At 26.8% G+C, this 21857-nt stretch overlaps 2 protein-coding genes across 2 annotated transcripts; one reads left to right on the top strand and one right to left on the bottom strand.

Moving 5' to 3' along the window:
- Window positions 1-17977: 17977 nt before the first annotated feature.
- On the top strand, window positions 17978-20781 carry LOC132952356 (uncharacterized). Its single transcript, XM_061024637.1, has 2 exons — window positions 17978-18443; window positions 19989-20781. The coding sequence occupies exon 2, from the start codon at window positions 20008-20010 to the stop codon at window positions 20779-20781; it is 774 nt and encodes a 257-aa protein (XP_060880620.1). The 5' UTR covers window positions 17978-18443; window positions 19989-20007.
- Window positions 18828-19455, bottom strand: LOC132952358 (uncharacterized). The gene is made up of 3 exons (XM_061024640.1): window positions 19326-19455; window positions 18901-19277; window positions 18828-18851 (listed from the first exon to the last, which is right to left on the bottom strand). The coding sequence occupies exons 1-3, from the start codon at window positions 19453-19455 to the stop codon at window positions 18828-18830; spliced, it is 531 nt and encodes a 176-aa protein (XP_060880623.1).
- Window positions 20782-21857: the final 1076 nt, after the last annotated feature.

The raw sequence follows: 21857 nt of genomic DNA, 5'->3' as shown, positions 1-21857 counted from the left end.
TTTACTATATAATTAAATCCTTATATACCTATATGTATTTACGTGTGTATGCATAATATAAGAAGGTATTTATTTAGAGCGTGTACGCAATTTATGTAAATATTAAATCAAATATAAGTAAATACGTATAATATATTGCGCGCACTTCCTATTTTCACATTATTATTACTACAGTAGGTACCGACCTATATAATATATTAATATATATTATACATATTATGAACCCAATTCAGTCATTCTGAATATGTTAAAGCTGAACAGAGAAGTTCTAACATTATTTATTAATAAATAATAATAATAATAATATGCCAAATGAGGAATGATGGTCAGCTTCATTATCCTATACAAAGGATTGTTTTTTATGTAACGTGTATAGGACAAACGGAAATAGAAAAGAAATGGAAATGGTACATATTTTAATATAATAATTTGTAGAATTATATATAGGTAACTCGTTACTGTTACCAAAGTAGTTTGTTTGTCGGATATGCGCACAATCAAATATCAATATATTATATTTGTATATGTATCATAAAATGTACGTTACACGTTTTATATAATTATTTTTGTTATATTAAAAAGTGCCTTTAATATGCTACAGTTAAAAATAAAAAGATGAACCCATTATACAACTGGATAAATATTTTATTTTATTTTTTAAGAAATTCTGTTGTTTAATTTATTATTTACATTTATCTACATTATAAAAAAAATTGTTTTGTTATATTATATGTTGTATTCGACCAACTCACAATTTCAGTGCCAGTACGGAATTATTATTATGCATAATTATTATTTTAAAAATTCAAATGTATAATATTATACTGTTTTTCAATATTATATACCTATAGTCTTTTAAATAAATTTAGATGTACCTATACTGTATTATAGGCTATAGCTATTATGTTTATAAAGTGTTGACATTGTTTTGGTTGAAACGCGGTCAATATTTCGTTTGGTGGAAAATGGAAAATCGGAAAAGGTATATTTTTTATGGAAATGGGTATTGGTGTGGAAAAAATGTATACTTATTTAGCGGAAACGGGTAGCGCCCTCGACCACATCTATATAATTACCATAATTATTATTTATATATAGGTACCTGTATTACAGGTGTGATACTGTTATAGAGATGTGACCTATACCCAAGGTATTGGCTGTACCTATAATTATTATGAGTACCTATACATTTGACGATGAGGTACGACCAGCCGGTCGTGGCTATGGGCTATCAAATTTGATGTCGTATGTGTACTGTGTAGTCATTTTTAAACGTAAGATAATAACTAGGGGAATTTAAGATACATAATTAATAAAATATTGCGTCGAAAGATGATGTCGGCAGACCGACTTGGCGACGAGCATACGAGACATTATATAATATAGTCGGATAGGGTACGCGACACGCGAAAGAATAATGCGACGATTTCCCGAGGAATTCGCTCGCTCGGCACAAAAATAATCGCGTTTAATCCAAACGCTCGAGTTCAGAATATTATAATATAATTACATCGATTTTCGTTTCACGACACCCGTCTAATCGTCGAAATATAACCTACGCAAAAAAAAAGCCTTGACTAATTTTCTGTAATTACAAAATTAATTTCTGATGGTTAATTTTAAAGTCAATTGAAAGTTCACAATTTGACGTCATCGCGCATGAGTGCAGATAAAAAAAGTGCACTGTTGCTATATTATAATATAATATTAAACATATTATTTTGTATTAGCTACATTGTATACAGCTGCTGTGTATAACAGTGTAACATACCAATTACCAATCAACATTATAGTGCGTCCAACAGAAAAAAAAAATAGAGAAACATTTAAGTATGTATCATATACATAGAGACTAGTTTATTACATAATATTGAAATAATATCAACTATAATATGTTCATTTAGAAACGAAAATATTCAAATTTCCGAATATAATATGCTGTTCGTCATTGTGTTATTAGGTATATACATGGCATAAATAGCTATTATATTATTCATTATTTTAAAAAATGCGTAAAAAAAATACGAATTTAAAATATGTACGGATTGAACCATGCATAGGTTGTAGGTATATATAAAATATAATATAATGGAATTATAATGACATACTATATTTTATTATATTGTAGTATAAACTATTACATTGTCAAGTATAATACGTGATATGTCTATATCACAGAATAGATTAAATCTGTACAAAATGTTTGTTTTGTTGGCATAATATATCCATGATAAACCTGCACCATAGTATCCAATAATCAATAATATCAATAAATACATTTGGAAATAGGTATATAATATAATATTTTTATTTTTTATCCTGTTTATAGTAAGCTAAAAGCTTTATCTATACCTATAATACCAACACTATAATTATTTTTGAATGATACCTACATAATATATAGTAGTAGATGGATAAAGTTTAATTTTATGATATAGTAAATAAGTTATGAATTTATAATATTTAGTTTTATATACGTCCCTAACTAACCTAAGCAATACAATATTTTTCGAATCATTATAATAATTGCGTCATTGATACTACAGATAAATACTAAACATACGCATATTAATCATATAATTATTCATAATTTTAGTCAAAAATAAATGTATACTCCACGTGTTAACTGCGTATTCAAATAAGTATTCTAAAAAATAAAAAATAAAAATACGAAAATTATTGCCTAGAATCTTAAGTTATATTATCAATTCCTGTGTGTTCTTCTCGTGATCAGCAATAAGTGCATTTGAAGCAAAACAATAAATCGGAAATAAATTGTGTACATAGTAAACTAGGCATTAGTACCTACATACTACATAATATAATATATAAATTCGATTTTGAAGTTGATCAGAGGTATACTTAGAAGTTAGAATATAAAGAATTAGATTATAATACTTTTAAAAATAGTACTATCGACTTTAATACTTAATATCAAAATTATATCACATTTATATTATAATGATTAGTAATAATATAGTAAATAATATAGTATTACACTATCACCTATAGTACCGTTTTTATATCTTACAACTTGCTGTTAATGCATTTCAAGATGATGATTTGGATTTTGTAATAAAGTTTAAAAGTATTTTTAATGGTCTCAGCTGATCGAGTCTAATACTTACTCTATAGACATAATATTGTTAGTTATGCGATCACTTATTTTTCATGAAATTCAAAAATAAATTCAAAAAAACCCAAATACTTTACAGTTCACACAAGTACACGACACAATCCAACACAAATAAAATCTTAAAATAAATAGGTAATGAACGATAAATTATAATAATACTAAAAGTAAATAGTATAAATACATAATATAGAAGTTGTACCTAAACATTTTAATTAATTAATCAAATATTATAATTTTGAATAACGAGGCAATTTAATAACAGGACGGGAAAAATCTATTTATAACATTATAATTTAACTATATTCTATAACTATATGGATAGTAGTTATAAGTTGTACCTTGTATCGATTGGAAAATTTAAATGTTAGTAAATATTAATCCTGCCCACTATTCCATTCTTGTAGTAAACTCGGCCCATCAATAATGCATGAAATACATAAAAAAATTGATTATAAGCTCAAACCATCACTACCATAGTGGACCATGCAGGTAATTAAATTATAAAAAATATCAATAATATTGTAATATCGGCCCAAATTATTTGTGCCAAGGCTTTTGCTGCACAATTTCATAAGAAATTAATTCAACTCATCCGAATAAAATATATTCCGTTATCAATAAACCACAAGTAATGCAAACAAAACACGCGGGAGAAACCTAAAAATACTTAAATGCCGTCTTATATTGATCGATTTCGATATCAAAACTGAAAAGTAAAAACCTATAGCCATATATATATATGTATAGGTACCCTAGAAGAAGTTTAAAAAATTAGGTCCCAGCTAACATATCTATTATTAATTATTATATATTTATGTTGCGTTTAAAATTGATTTTTAATTTTTAATAAGTTAGACATTACTGTGCTGAGTTTACAATCACTCTCAGGTTTGATATTATCTAACATAATATACTGGAGTTGTACATAATGTCGGACGACGAACATCCTTTCAAAAATAAAACTGCATAGTATGCTAAAGTCGATGTACATACCAACCGACGAGTCTCATCATGATCATCGTAATATAATTATAGTATTATAAGTTTATAATGATCAGCTGACAATAGTAATTTATACGCGTTATTCAAATTTTATATCGGCATAAAACAATAATCGATAACGTATTATCTATTTATCCATAACTTCCAAAGTGTTAGTCAAGTTCCCGGCTCCGATCAAAATAACAAACGGTGTGAGCCGTGAGGTTAAAATTAAATTAAAAACGAGAAAAAGATACCTTTGATAATGCGTGTACGAATAGTATTGAGTTATGATCCAACAGTAGCGTTGGGATTGGTCACCGATGTGCTCAATAGTCACGCCCTAAGTACGACGGGTTTTACATTTTTACTACAAGATAAGAGGAAGTTTGTGAAAATAATTTTTTTATCCATACATTATGTACCTATATGATATACATACCTTAAAACTATTAATGTTTATTATAACTCTTTGTATGTTTTTTTTTATAGATAAAAGGTCTTTATTTGTATGAAAATTAAACTACATCATACTATACTCTGATATCCAACTGCATGTTGTCTAATTAGTAATTAGTAATTACAAAATATATAGATTTAAAGGAAAAATTATTTTGAAAACAATATGTGAAATATTTGAAAAATTATATATTCAATTTAATATTTGACGAGGTATAGGAGTTTTGGAGATAATGCTGTAGGTAGGTTAGTAATAAGTTATTAGTTTATTACTTATTTGTATAACATATAGTTATTCCTAATAACTATATATTTCACTCCACTATTGGGTTTAGATATAAAATGTAAAACTGTAATATATTTTAGAAAATATCCATCAATAATATAATTTATTTTTGAATTAACCTCTAGGTATTTATAAGTGTATTGATTATTTTTAACGACCGTTAGAATGGCTTTGAATGGTTTTAATACAAATATCCTGATATCACCTACTTATAAGAAAATAGTAATAATTAACAAATCGATAAAGCACTAAGCAGTTAGGCGTACCAGTATACGGCATGTACGATGTACCTATACCCTAAACATATTATTATAATATTACAAAATAGTGAGAAATAAGTAAGTAGTTAAAATTATAATTTTTTAAAAACATTTTAGGTTATAGTTATTTTTCTTATTAACTCAATAACTTAACTAATTTAATTGTTCGTTATAATTGCTTAGGTGAAATTTCCCAAGTAATTTGAAGTATAATAGGTACCTACTTATAGTATTACAGATTTTCTATATGATTTTCCATATAATCTGTGATAGAAGCGGTACCCTACATTAAGTTAGAATCTTGCTTCAAAATGTCAGTGTGGTTAATACTGAAAATAAATTAAATATTTTTTGTTAACAATTATACAATATTTATAACAAAAAATATATTTTATTATTTCATAATTTAATAGAAACAAATTGCAATTTTTTAATCTACAATAATGTGCAATAAGAACAACAAGAAAAATGATTTTTTAACAAAAGTAAATTATTACCCAACTAAAAAAAAGTTGTAATTCCAGAATCACTATAATATTACGTTTGACCCAAGTTGTAGTAAAAATACTTTAAATTAACTAACTTTATTTAATTGAGTATATTTAATATTTTGCTCCACTTTTAGGGTTCAATATTATTATACATGATTTGTTAGCTATTAACTTATAACTTACCTAAATCAGAATTTTTGTTTTTATTGACTTACCAACGATATTATTATTATATTATAATATAGACAATGTAGGTATATTGCAGGTAATATACAGGTCATAAGCCAGTTTGGCAAATATTGTACAACAAATAAATTATGATAAAGTGACTTATGATGGCTGGTTTACTACAGAAAAATAAAAGGAACACAATAAATCATTACACACATGCACCCATAATATCATACAGCAGACAGATATATATATATATATATATAGTTTCAACAGACTGATTACGTTCAAATAATATTTTTGTATTATCTTCAATATAAAATTGACATAATATTTTTTTAACAGCTTACTGTTTGTTTAATCAATTATTTGTTATTTGTTTTTTTTTTTGGATTTCCAACTTTCCAAGATAATGTTTATTTTATAAATATCAACAAAATTATGTACCTAAATATTATAATATAATCTTGCTATGCCTATAGTTTATATCATAATATAGGCAATATAGGCGTACATTAATTGTGCATTGGATATAAATTATAACATGTTTTCATTTGAGAACCTTTGAATTATGATTTAATAACAGTATCTATGATTACGTTTAAAGTAATTTAGTAATTATACCTATCACTTTTGAGTTACTTAATTTTGGTCAATATGATAATAGAAACATTTGAAACTAATATACTCAGCAATTTTATTCATGAAATTTCATATAATATATTATTAGTTGTATTTTAGTCTTTAGAGACATAAGTTCTTATAATGATGATAAAAATAGACAATAGTACCTACATAGTATATATAATGTAAATTGTAGTATATACATATCAGAATATTAATAACTAATGATTGAATATCGTACGACAAAATGTCCATATACATATTATAATATATTAATATACATTTAGGCATTGGATTTAGTGAAAATAAGAAGAATTAGTAGCACTAAGAGTATACGATATTACGACCTGTAATTAGTGTTGACCAATATCAATCGTCATACAAAAAAAATAACATTATAATATTATATATTTTATCGTGGTCGGATCGACAGGTTGAGGATTGAAAATTGGGTAATCAGCATTATAATAATACATTGTATTATCGGTTATGCGACACCCGTATTTTTTAAATCTCATTTGGAATGCCGGACGCTCGCGTGTTTATTATTGTTTATTTGCCGAGTGCCGCCGTCATGTCGTTATAGACAAATAAAAAAAACAAAAAAAAAAAAACGAAAGTCGTTAAAAAACAATAATATAACTATGCGATTGGAAGCTATAATAGTAGAGCGCTAATAACTATAACGATATTATATTAACGACCGACGACCCGAGAACTGATGGGTGATGATGGGTGGCGCGGATAACAGGAGGACCGATGATCGGCTGACTCTTAAACGGTGTCAGTAACACTCAGTATTATAATAATTTATAAATTCACACAATACGCCGATTGATAAGACACTTATTAGATCTAGACACGCGTGTGCGACAACTATAATATATATTTAATTATAATATGGTATATTGTGATTTTTTTCAACCAAATATTTTAATAGTAGTTAAATATAATATGATATTCGTGATGCGTTCGTTGTGTATCTCGCATTAATATCACATCGGTACATTCAACTATAACATATTTATATGAAATTATAAATTATAATCTAAAAGTGGTCTGTTTTAATTAAAAAACAAATAATATCAAAAAATAATGTTGAATCATACGCGTGAATGGGTATGTGGCAAATAGAACATGGTATTATCTATATCTATGTATAAATTTAAAACAATTTAATTTGACAATAAGTATAGTTATTTAGTGTACTGTCTCGTTTTCTATAACATTTTAAAGTGGACCGAATTTATCCATTTATATTACATATCTTTATGGGTTCTATCATTTCTATCTGTAGGTGGTGGATCTCTCTTCTCGTAGTACATGTATGGTTATTGTCCATTAATCGTATGTATTATAATTTGTTCTTATTGTGATGAAGCATACGGAGATTTATAATGTTTTTTTATTATTTAAAATATATACTACCTATGTATAATACGTAAATACAATAATAGGCACCTAGGTACAGTTTAAAAGTTAATGATCATAATATCACTATAATATATATATATAGGTATCATTATATCAGTGTATCAATATATTATATGAACATAATCATTATGGTTATTGAAACAATAACGACAATCGATGACCTATGATTTTTTACTACCTAATATAATACACAAATTTAAGCTATGTATACAGTATGATTAACCTAGCATGCTCATCTAATTTTTTCATCAATAAGAAAGTTATTTAAATTCTGTTTTTTGAATTTTTAAATATATCTACTTAAAAACCATGTTTTAAAATTCTTGAGATTTTTGTAGTATATACCTAAGGAGTCTCCTGCGGAGATACAAACTTCTGTTCTGAAAACAACCATTTTCTACTGAAAATTATTTAGTGGATAATTTTTCTGAAAATGTCGAAGAATCAAAATCAAAATTCGGTCGAGTAAATAAATAAGTTATTCAACTTTGCGTACTATAATAGGATTAAATGTTCATTAAAATGGGTTTGAATAACATATGGGGGTCTGGTGATTTGTACATTTTAATATTTAGGATTTTAAAAAATGTATAATAAATACTAGATCTTATGTTATATCTATTTTATATTTTTGTAGGATATTTTTGAGGACTATTGTCCTTAGTATAAACACTTTAACAACTAAAAACTACTCGTTTGAAATTTGAACAACGTACATCGAAATTTAAAAAACAATGATTCATTAAATAGTTTTAAAAAAATGGGTTCTCAATAAAAAAAACCAGTAGATTGTATCGCCCCAGGACACTCCCCAATAGTACAACAAGACTTAAGAAATTGAAAAATATGGTTTTCCATTATAGATATTCCAAATATCTACAGAATTTGAATAAATTCATTATCAACGGAATGGGGGATGAGCGTGATGAAACACTCTGTACAACACTCTGCTATATTATTATAATTTTATGGATACATCTCCTCAGTTAATTTATGGCTTGTTTGTTTTTATTTACTCAGTTGTTTTTGAATAAAATAAAGCACATGTTTGAATTTTTTTTATTAAATATTATTATTATATCAACATATACGCCATAAAAATATAATATTTATTTCGTACGGTAGCTATCCTACGTGACATGTTTACCTACTCGTTGCATAGTTGTTATAAATAATTAAGTAAATAGTTTAAAAAAATGCAGCAATTTAAAATGTTATCATTTCCGTATATTACACCAGATTCTAAGGAATTAATAAAATTAATATTATTATCTTACACATTACGTAATGTTATATTAATGTAATCTTAAATCTTAATGGTTATCGCAATACAACCTAAAATGCATTAACTCATGGATATTTTCCGTGAACGAATCACAGCCTATAGGTGGGACCTTGGTATTATATGGGATGCAAATTGAACAATTAATTTTGAAGCATCGATTTGGTGAAAGTGAATTTAATCAAAATATTATGTTTTAGATCTCGAGTGATAAATGTGTTCATTTTATAATGATGTGTTTTTTTCAAAATTTTTTTTTATTTGTGTCTGTATCCATGATAAGTAGGTAGTCGAAATAATGTTTTGATTTTCAACTTCTGCAATATCTTTTCCGGTGAAAAAATGATTTTAGTTGGTTCATTGGAGAGGTCAACATTTAAAATTCTCGGTAATTTTCAAAAGTGCCGGAAAAACAAAAAATACAGTTAAGGAAAAAAGGGAATATAAAAATACGCAAAATCAATATTGGTTTTTTTGGTCTGACTCTAAAAAAAATGATTGTACCTACATACATAACTTTTTGACTCATGTTGAGCTATTTATAAGCATATGCAATTTTCGAATATTATTAGTTTTTTTAAAATTAATGTCGATTAAACAATTTTTGCTCTGTCAAAAACTTGAAAATGTAATACGAGGATCTTCGAAAATGTTCGTTTGTAGAAATTAAAAACAAGTTGAGCTTAAATCCACAGTAGTTTTCTAGACTCTTCCCACATTTTTACAACATCAGTTTAAAAGTATTACAAATACATAGGCAAAATGCCAAAATGTTATTGTTTATTAACATTTAAATTTCCAATTGTAACAAACCTTATTAAATTGAAAATTAGCAAGTTATTTTGCAGTTAAAAATTGAAAAAATGTTCAATTTTTATAGCTTAAAAATAAAGTAAAAAAAAGCTATAAAATAAGCTTAAAATATATATAACAATGTTCCACGTAAGTAATTCATAATGTAACAAAAAATCAAAATAATATAATGTAAACACAGTTTCTTTAATTATTAATTTAAGTTCACATTTGAACAAAATTAGATATTTAAACGAAGAATAACAATTTAATTTTTGTATTATAATTTAAAAATATTGTTCGTGTGTACTTTAACCTTCTAAAGTATATTATTATAATATACAAATATGATAATATTTACAAATAATATTAATTCAACTTACCGGCTACCGTATTGATAATAACAATATCAATATTATAATATAAAATATCCTATGCTGATAAACCGTCTCCGCTCAGAATCGTTTTTCGTATACAATGATATTATCATTGAATTCAAATTTAACAGAAACCATAAATACCTTTACCTTAACTTCATAAAAATAAAATACTTATAAAATCGATTATTTAAAGTGGTAATATAACTCTAGTAATAACTAATTATAAGGTTATAATAAATAAAATATTATATTGTACCTACTTATAATAATTTGAGGTAGGTACTAGGCACTATAATAATGTAGAATACAAGTTATAATGACGTGGTAATTAATACCAATTAAAAATGGTAAAAAATAATAAAAAAAAAAATATTAAAAATCTCACCTGATTGATTAATTAGACATGAATTTTCAGAATTTCTAAGCAACGAATAAGAAAATTCGGAAAACTTATGAAAAATTTAATTTTGGTATATTTATATTTTATATTTTAACAGCGCTCGAAATCATTTTTTGAATACCTTTACGCTTTACCACAGGTAAAGGTACAAGCGAAGATACTTATATTTAATTAGCTTTAGTCACTAGTCAGTAATCACATATGAAAAGATAAACTAATTAGTGCTGACAAGTTTGAACACCAAGTCCAAGTCATCATCACAAGAGCATAATAAAAAAAGAGTATAATAAATCTTATATCATAAACCAATAAACCATATATAATACTGCTCGCACTGTTTATTTTTATAATATTTATTTTCAGATAATATTCATGTAATTTTGTATTATGTCGTTTTTAATCAAATTTTATAAGTCGGTTCATAAATATTAATACTTTGGTTAATATAATATAATATTATAATATAGTATAAGTTGAGACAATATTATAATAATTACTAATTAGAACTCAAACGTGTACGACAGCGCACAGAGATTCACGAGTGATATAATCGGTAGCAAGATTATTCGCAAATTTAAAGTTATGAAATAAATTATAAATAATATTTTTATGATTATAATAAAATCAATTAGATTACCTAGATAAATTGGTATTATAAATTGGACAATGCTTACGAAGCACTGTTTTAAACCAACAGATAGTTTTACTTTTTTAAACATAATAATATCATCACACTATTGAACTGTATACAACTGTATATTATAATAAATACAAATACAATTTGTATTATATATGTATATAGGAATATTTTTAAATCACTCAGATTATATTATTTATTGTATAATGTTGACGATGTATTGTTTTAAACCAACAATTAGATTTCCTCTGGTGAATAATGATATAATATTGTTATAACTAACAACTATAACTAACTGTCATAAATCATAAAAATATATGCAGGTTTATTGTTAAATCATACATTCATAAATTTGTATTTTGTAATATAATATGTTAACATTACCAACTTGAGTAAACATAAATCTAGATATAGTATTATACTATTATAAATGTACTTAATTACAATTTGAATTAATAATACATATATAAAAACCTGAAATGATAGCATTTATGAAAATATAAAATGCAAAACCGAGGTAGATTTTAATTTTAAGTAGGTACATGATTTATGTCGTATATTACACTTGTGTGTCAATATATGTATATTTATAGTATTTATAACACCTACAAAAACTACACAGATATACGTTTTAATAATTATTAATTCGTAAATGTTTTCCTTGATAATATATAAGAAAAATTAATAATTATACAGCAATAAGGCAGTTAAATTTAATTGTTTCAACATTGTATTGGGTATGGTTCATTAAAAAATTTAATTATTGTTCCATATAATAATTCTATAAATAGCACTGTTTATATTATGGACGTATTATTGACGTATTAAATAACCTTGCAATAATTATTTACATTTTACGACTACTTTATTCTTAATTCTTAAACAGTTTGTAAAATATGTTCTAGGATTTAAGATTAAAAGAATATTTAAATTTACAATTATAATATTCTCATGTAACATCGTTCTGTTCATCTAAGCGTATCGGTGTACGAAAACCAATAATATTTTACGAATTAATTTAAAGTTCGGATATAAAAATAAATAATTCAGTATACCTATACCTACCTAATATTATTATATTTTATGTGTATATTTATATTTTAATGTCCTTATTGTGTTTAACATATTTTTTCACAGTGATTAAAATAATTTCAATGAATAGTACCTGGTACACAATTAATCTCATTACTTATTTGTCAAGAATGTCTAAAAAATATAATCTGCACACTAGTATTTTTCGTGGTCTTTTCAGCTAAAACTATATTTTAATAATAAAATAATACCCAGTTTTTGAATTCTTGACTGTATTATAGAAATATCTTTACCGATAAATTTATTTGATTTCCTGTTTGACTGCTGATAGGTACAGCTGGCGTTCAATACTGTTTAGATCTAAATGTATAATATAATAATTATATTATTGACAATACAAAATAAAATTATATGTTTTCGCAATTTTTTTGAAATTTTTCATATTTGATAGGTCATTAGGTAAGTACTAATTTTTTATGATATAAATGTGTATATAGAACAATACGTCAATATGTATGATATACAGGTACTCGCAGGGGCGACGAACATTTTTCGGGTCACGTGCCGAAATGTTGTAGGTACCTAATCAAAGTTTCAAAAAAAATATTTACGTACCTGTATGTTTATATACCTAGGTACCTATTTATATACAATTTTTTCTTAGAGTGATGGGGGCTTTAAAAATATTAATTATTATCAGTTTTTAATATAAGTTGTGTATTTAGTCAGTCTTAATGAAACAAAAACAGCATTAGTTCCATTCAATAATGTATTATTCTTCTGTTTTGATTTTAAATAATTCATTGTAGAAAATAAACTTTCACCTAGTAACGTAGGTATATACTTTTTGACCCGAATATTGAGTTATTTGGAATGAGTCACTTGTTCCAAAGTACAAAACATTATGCCTGAATGTATAGTGTGTTTCACATTTTTATAATTGATAACTTTGTTTTTTTGAAATAATATAGAATTGTTTTCACTTTCATTTTTGTTTTTGTTGAATGCAAGATTATACAACGAATTAAAAATATTTGTCCTTCCGTTATAATTTGGTCAACGTGTGCCACCTTTGGCCAACGTGTCACTTTTGGCACGTGCCATCCCTGCGTGTATATACTATATATATGTACCTTGATACAATGTAAAAAATATAAATTTGTTTAGTTATAATTAATTTTTATTAAATCACGAATAACAAACAAGTGATTCATCCGATTGTGCAAGTTCAATCTTTCTAGTATATATATATATATTATTAATATATATGTATAAAGCTGTAGAGTTGTTTGAACAAGCTAATCTCAGGAACTACTGGTTCGAATTGAAAAATGTTTGTGTTGTCTAGTTCATTTATCATGGAAGGCTATATAGGGTATATAACATCACACTACGACCAATAAAAGCCCGGGGAGGTGCTCAAACAGAGATTTTGAGATGTACGATGGAAATGTTTGTTTATAAATGTTTGATATCGGTTATATTGGAGAAATAATTAATAGAAATAGTATTTATTTATTATTGGTTGCCATTGGTTAATTGGACAGATCAGGTACAAGCATGCATCAAATCAAATTTTTGTGCGTTGGCTGTGTTGCACTTACTGCAGCGATTTACACCCAAAATGAGTTGAACATTTACAATTTTTTTAAGAGACGTAATTTTTTACGGGCCACGAAGTTTTCGGGATCAGCTACTGTTATATAAGTATATAAATACAAGTAGGTACAACATGAGTAATTTGTTTAAGATTATTAGGAATACGAAAAGGAATGTAAACCATAAGTATCACATTTCAGATTAAATAATTCTACACGCTAAAAGTGAATCATTAGGCATTCAATTTCTCAGATAACATTGGATATTCGTGTGTTTGAAATGTTCGTGGGGTTCGTTATACATATTTTAATCTGTTTCACCATCGTCTATGATTGTGTGTATTAAACAGCATTACCTATTCATCACTGAAAATACTTAACTCGTTACAGTATTATACGTTATTATTATAAATTTACAAATGTATATAACTAACTACAACAGTAACACCAGTCACATATTATAATATTATGATAATCTGGTATTAATAATTAATTAGTAACTTAAGTGTGAATAACCTGATTAGAACTAATTTGTCATACAACACACTCTACGCAGTTACCTAGGTACCTACATATTTGACGTTATTTCATAATGTTATAATATGCCTAACGGACTTGCCAAAAATGACAGTGAATGTCACGTTTGAAAATTACGTTAACTCAATGTTGAGCCATACGGCACTGTAGTTCGTAACGTTAGTTGAACGTTATTCGCATATTCTTTATACGCGGACCATACTTGTCCATACGCGGCCGCGCGGGTCATGTTTAGGATAGATAATTTAAATTTTACACTTACAGACAGAGACTTGGGGGCATGGGGCCTAAATACACCGTTTTGTGAGATAATTTTCTTTATAAACATATCCACTCAAAAAATTACTTGTACATTATTATATTACATGTTAAAATTATATAATATTCTGAGAAATAGATTGTTGAAATAAAACAGCTTTCAATTTTTATTGTTTATGAATATTATTATATTTGATCGAATTATACAGTGTTTTTTAAATTAATGACTTCGCAGATATTTTTGTCATGATTATAGGAATGGTGTAATTTATAAATTCCTCAGACAAAAATGTCTCTGTATTATATAATATGTCTATCCACGAGACTATAATATAATATTATTTTATTATACAAACACACAATAGTTTTAACTTTGATAAATCTCATTTATTTCTATACGAATTGGTTGTTAAGATAATAATATGAGTAACGGATAATGAGTAGAAATAATGACATGAAAAGATGATGGGTAAAAATATGATAAAAAACTATATTTCGTTACGTCTGTCTTTTTTTTTTATTCGATATATTTATATGCAATACGTATTGCCATAAGTTATTTAATCGTATGACGTATACCATTTACGTTATACGTTAATAATGCATTTATTTAAATTCTAAACTTTGAAGTTTTGAGTTGACTTAATAAAAATATATTTCAAATCTATTTGTATGGTTCATACCATAGGTTAGGTTAGTGTTGTAAAGAGGCCTAAATAGTAGGTACCTTGTGGGTTGATAGTAACTTAATATTTTTAAATGAAAACCATCTTTTTTACTGTACATTTTTTTAAAAATAATTTATTGAACATTTTATGCTCCTAAAATCTAAATCTAAATTCGAGTTCATTAAACTTAATGTACTATATAAGGGTAAAAGTGTTTGATACAAGTTTTAAATAAAATACAAAATAGATCTAATAATTATTTAGTCCATAGTTGTAGTAAAACATTTTTTTAGAAATTATAAAGTCTTGTAAAAAAGAAACTACTCGTTCTATAATTTTGATTTATATAATTTATTAAAATTTTCAAAAAAATGATGTGCTTAACAATATGTACAGTAAAAAATAACGGTTCTCCCATTTAATACATATATTAATATATATGATACGATCGGGATAAATATTATATTGATTAGACGTAGAAGTTATATGAAATAAAAATAGAGCTCATAATTCAAATATTCAATATATATCGATTATCGATTCAATTTCATGTGGGAGATTTATAATATTGTATTTTATGCTGAAACCATACATTCTTGGCCAATATTAAATTTTATTTTTACATTAATTATAAAAGTTTTCAGTACGATTTAAAACCAGTGAGACGCACACAATATGTTGCAGCCCAGATTAACGATTGATTTACGATTAATGTACCTAACATTATTTAAAACATGTAGATACATCATATGATAATAATTAATATTATTACTAAAGGTACGCATTATATTTATAATATGTGTAATATGCATTGAATATTTGAATATAAAATATTATTACACGTTTATTCAGATTACATATTAATCTATAATAATCTTAATACAATTTGTCATTTCGTCACAATCAAAACAACAAGTCCGTAACGCCAACATACTTAGGTATATATTATATATATAGGTAATATAATGAATAAAGTATTATTATTATTATCTGTATAATTGTATGAGTATATTACCAGTAAAAATATTATTTACATAATATGAGAAAAATAAATACCTAGTATATAGGTACGCAGCGCGCCGCCTGTATACATCTCTCTTAATGCACTTAAATATTTTAAAATTAAAGATTGCCATTTGCAATATCGTTTTATTATAGATTATAATATTTTTTTAATCGTAAAAGTTGGGTTTTGATATTCCTACGCAGTATTATACTAAAAATGAAGGAATATTATATTGTACAGTCGAAAAGACGATATTTTAAAAATAAACTACGTTTACAGATTTTACGACGTTGATTTTTTGTTTCTAAAAGTCGTTTATAGGAATATTGAATAATGAATTAATGTGCACGCGTTAATATAGCAACAAGATTATCCATTAGTCATTCATTTTATTTGGAATGTTCTTTCATAAAAAAAAACCAAACTATAATATTATAATGTACTCGTTATAATTATGTTTATTGTTTATGTAAACGTTATTAACTTATTATATTATTATGTACATAGGTACTCCATTGTTCTCATACGTAGGTATGTATAATAATGTGTGCCCTATGTATACCAATCTCTAAACACAGTCGGAATTGTGTATCATAATTTTTTTTTTTACTCAAAGTAACAGCAGACGTAAAATTAAAATGCTAATTAAAAAAATAGTTATATGCGCGCGTGTTTGCAACACCAACGAATCGTATTTGTGTGCTAAATTGTATTATAATATAAAAACAATAATAATCACATGTTACGTCTATATATGTAAAATTAATATATAATATAATATATTGTACCTATAGGACTCGCGGTGTATAGTTTGAATAATGTATAATAATGTAATAACCTATAGTATTATGTACTGTGTTTTTTTGATGTTTGTAATAAAATTGGCGTCTAAGGACGCGCGTGATGAATATTTTATTAGTGAAATGGACTTTTGTAATGATATAATTGTAATTGTAAAAATGCGTACGAAAAACAAAATTGCGGCATCTTTGTGCACTCATCACTACGATGTAGCTTGACCTATCTAATAATAATAGTATATGCATTATATTGTGACCCTGACCCGAGTCTCAAAACAATTTATATATAGGAATAAAAATACTAAATTCGTTCTCTTCGAACGACCGAAAAACCGACGCGCACCGTGACGCAGTTGGCGGTTTTTGTCGGCTCACACCTGTAGAATAATATTATCACGTTTAAAATTTCAATCGAATAGATGATACAGCTAGTCGAGTCGCGATAACTTGAACAACTTGAAAACTCTACTTAGTTCTTTAATTCCCCGCGATGTTTGATCAGGTTAAATTCTAGTTATCTGGTATCTCAACTAATTATACGTCATACATTATCTCGAAGCGATTTTTATATCGCCTTTTGACTTGGAGTTATCGCGACGGAACTGTATATATACAACACACCATACTGTAACAAGCACTGACTCGATTTATATATATATATATATTATAACAAGCGTATTCTATAGACAGCAGCCGTACAGGCACTTTAAGCAGTGGTGCGCGTGGGTGACGTCGGCGTGTGTGGTGTGAACCTACCTATATGTATAACGCCGTGTCCATAGTAAATCCGTTGCGTCCGTTGCGTCCGATACGTTGCGTCCGATGCGACCGAAATTAAAAGCAAACATACTATTTTATACTTTTTTTTTATAACATGATATGACCTGTCCAATCTGGATGGGGTTTGCGTCCGATCCGTCCGACATCGCATCGGTCGTATTCGTCGCACGATTTGAAAAATAAATCATTTTGTTTTTTGACGCATCGGACGCAAAAACAGACAAACGTATTCGTCTATTTAATATTAATTTAATCCAATATATTTAATAATAATATACGTTAAAATTAAAATTAAATAATTTAAAATGGAGTTATTGATTTCGGAAGTCCAAAAACGACCAGTGTTGTGGAACAAATTTCATAAAAATATAGAGATAGGATCCACAATGAAAGGGAATGGAACGTAGTTGCAATTCAAACTAAAATGAATAGTAAGTATACTATTTTTTTAATGTAATTTTATAATATTTCGTTTTATAATATTATAATTAAATAATTAATACGACATACCTATTATACAAAATAATTCTTAAATTAAAATATTTTTGAAATTATTAATTATTAAATTTATATGTGATCTATTATTTATTGATTTTTATTGTGATTTATGCTTATATCTATGATGTACAACATAATAATACATTTTAACATCAGTCCTTGTAAAACTTAAATTTTATTTTCTTGAAAATAATGTACAAAATTATTTTTAATCTGAATAGCCGATCGAGATGCACGATTATTAGATCTGTGTCTTGGATTTATTCCCATCAATTGATTATTATTTGAATTTGTATTGGATTCACGAAAGGTATTTATTATTTCTTTATTTCTTGGCTCATCTTTTTCAATATCAATTATTACATTATGCAATATACAAATCGCTTTTACCACTTGGTCGGCATTTTCAACTTTAGTTTCTATTGCCTTCAATAAAATTCGAAATTTTGAGGATGCGATACCGAATGCACATTCAACAGTCATTCTAGCTCTGGATAATCGGTAGTTATAATATGACTTGTTTGTTTCTTGTGCTTGGTTTCTTGGAAATGGTCTCATTAGATAATTTCTAAGAGGAAACGCCTCATCACCAACAAAAACATAGGGGGCTGAGATACCCGAATTGCCCAATTTCCTTTCTATTGGTAATTTGAGAGTACCAGATTCTAGACGTTGGTGAAAATTTGTATTGCACAAAATACCAACATCACTATCCTTAACATAACCGCCAACGTTTATCATTATAAATCTATATTTGGCGTCGACAACTGCCATTAAAACAATAGAGAAATATTGTTTGTAATTCTAAAACATACTTCCTGAGTTTTTAGGACACCTCAATCTTATGTGTTTCCCGTCAATACTACCCACACAATAAGGAAAGTTCCATTTTTCGTAGAACTCATCAGCTATATTTTTAAAGTTGTCAACGGTAGGAGTAGGCATGTGTTTATCATTTAATGTACACTAAATAGCTTTGCATACCTCAATGACCATTTTTGCTACTCCTGATTTAGATATTCTGAATGTTAGTGCTAGCTGCCTAAAAGCTAATCCTGTTGCTAAGTACCTGTTAAGAATAATACAATAATTAGTAATTGTAATGCAAAATGTGTCGTTTTCACTTTTCAGGGTCGGACTAGCCCACCGAGAGATCGGGAAAATTCACTCGATTTCTCATGTATCAATTCCTAAACTTGCTAGAGTTTTTAAATTATTTTGACTCGTTTTGAGCTGTTTACGGAAAATTTCAAATTTTTATTTTTTCTAAATATTAATGAAATTTTATTTGTTGGGCCAAAAAGCGTGAAAATGTAATACAAGGCTCCTGATATACTGTTGCAATAGTAGTTGAAAAATATTAAAAATACATTAGTACAATTTTTTTTATAAACATTTAAAGTTTGAATTTTGACGAAATTTATCAAATTGAAAATTTACAAATTATTTAGTAGATTAAGATTTGTATTTTTTTACAGTTGAAGAAGTAAAAAAAAAATGGAGAAGTTTGAGAGATACTTTTTTAAAGGAAAAAAAAAAGTAACTAAAAGTCGTTCAGGAAATTCTCAGGAGGGTGCTAAAGTATACACGGGAAAGTGGAATTATTTCAATTTAATGCTCTTTCTAAACGATACGACAACACCACAGAAAACGGACAATAATATTTCTGATGATGAAAGTGAAAATGAATACACAGAGGAAAATTTAGAGGCATTAGAAAACAATAAAAATGATTATTTTAACGATAGTCAAGAATACACTTCAAGTCCTATTGACGTCATTGGTATTGAAAATTTGTCATCTGTATCTCAATCTGGAAATTCTAATTGTACTAATCAAATTTCAGAAAGTACAAGTAATTCTGAAAATGTTCGTTCTATTAAAAGAAAAAAAAATTATAGTAAAGCTTTTGAAGATGAATTACTAAAGATTGAAACCGAAAAGTTAAATGCTTTACTACAGTCCAATATGACTACTCATATTGACGATGATGATATGTTATTTTTAAAATCTCTCCATCCATACTTTAAAACCATGCTTCCTATACAAAAGCTACGTTTAAGGAATCAGATTCAAAGTGTAATAATAAATGAATTATCACTAACACAAGGACAACCAACATACGATACGCCAACATACAATATGCCAACATTCAATATGCCAACTTACAATACCACACATATCGATGGTACTCAAAGAGAAACACCACACAATTCAACACCTCGTGCATTTGGTTTGAACAACATTCATAATTCAAATAATTATATTTAATTCAACATAATAAAATAATAAATAATGTTACTTTAAAAATTAATTTTAGGTTTGTTCTATTTAAGTAATTTTCTTTTTCATTTATTATTTTGTTTCAAAAAGGTTTATAATTTAATTTAAATTTTAATATATAGGTAGGTAATTATAGTCATAAGTCACAACAGGAGTAGTTATATATTGTACCGACTATAATTTATATTCTGTTTTATTTTTACAATAAATATTTTACAAGTTTGTTATTATTATAAAATTATAATATTATGTATTTGTGTTTTTACTTACCGCAATGTCACAAGTAGTCTTTCTTCCACACTAATTGGATCTCGGAAATTGGTCGATTTGAGATTTAACTCAGGTTTTATACTTTCAACAATATAATCAAAAGTTGTTGTAGACATTCTCGTGTATGCGTAAAACAAATTTTCATTGTCACGTAATTCTCTATACAAATGATGAAATTCACCAAACATTTTGCGATTTTTCAAAATAGAATTTATATTTTTTTTTTTTTTTATGTATTTTTTGTATAAATAATATTTTACACCTATACTCTCTGCGAGCATAATATTTTTTTGCATATTATGTGTAGACATTATGAAAAAAACACAAGTGCACTCCTACGCGTTCAACCACGTTCTAGTACATCGAGAATACTCTTGATATCGTAATCATCGGACGCATCGGACGCAAATTCACGTTGGACATGAATGCGTTTGCCGCAATAATGTGCGTTGGGTGCGATGCGAAAACGGACGCGCCGGACGCATTTCCGATTTACTATGGACACGGCGTAATAGTCGTTGCGTCGAATCGAATGACGTCGGAAAAAACGTCTGTTTTGGCCGGTAAAATGCGACCGCCTCGCCGACATCGCAAATGCCGCGGCTGTTGGCAAGTGCGGACCGACGAGAGAGCGAATAAATAAGAGGGTTATAAAAATACAAAATAATGTGTTATATTGACGTGGTTATAATAATATAATATCAGTTACCTAATAAAATATAAATGTTATAATAGCTACTTGAACGTTTCTTGCATCCTTTCTAACATAGGATTCAGTCGGTAGCGCACGCAGG

Source organism: Metopolophium dirhodum, chromosome 9 (genome assembly GCF_019925205.1).
Source record: "Metopolophium dirhodum isolate CAU chromosome 9, ASM1992520v1, whole genome shotgun sequence".
In the NCBI taxonomy this organism is placed as follows: domain Eukaryota; kingdom Metazoa; phylum Arthropoda; class Insecta; order Hemiptera; family Aphididae; genus Metopolophium; species Metopolophium dirhodum.
Note: the sequence above shows the minus strand (reverse complement) of the source record. Positions and strands in the feature narration are given on the sequence as shown.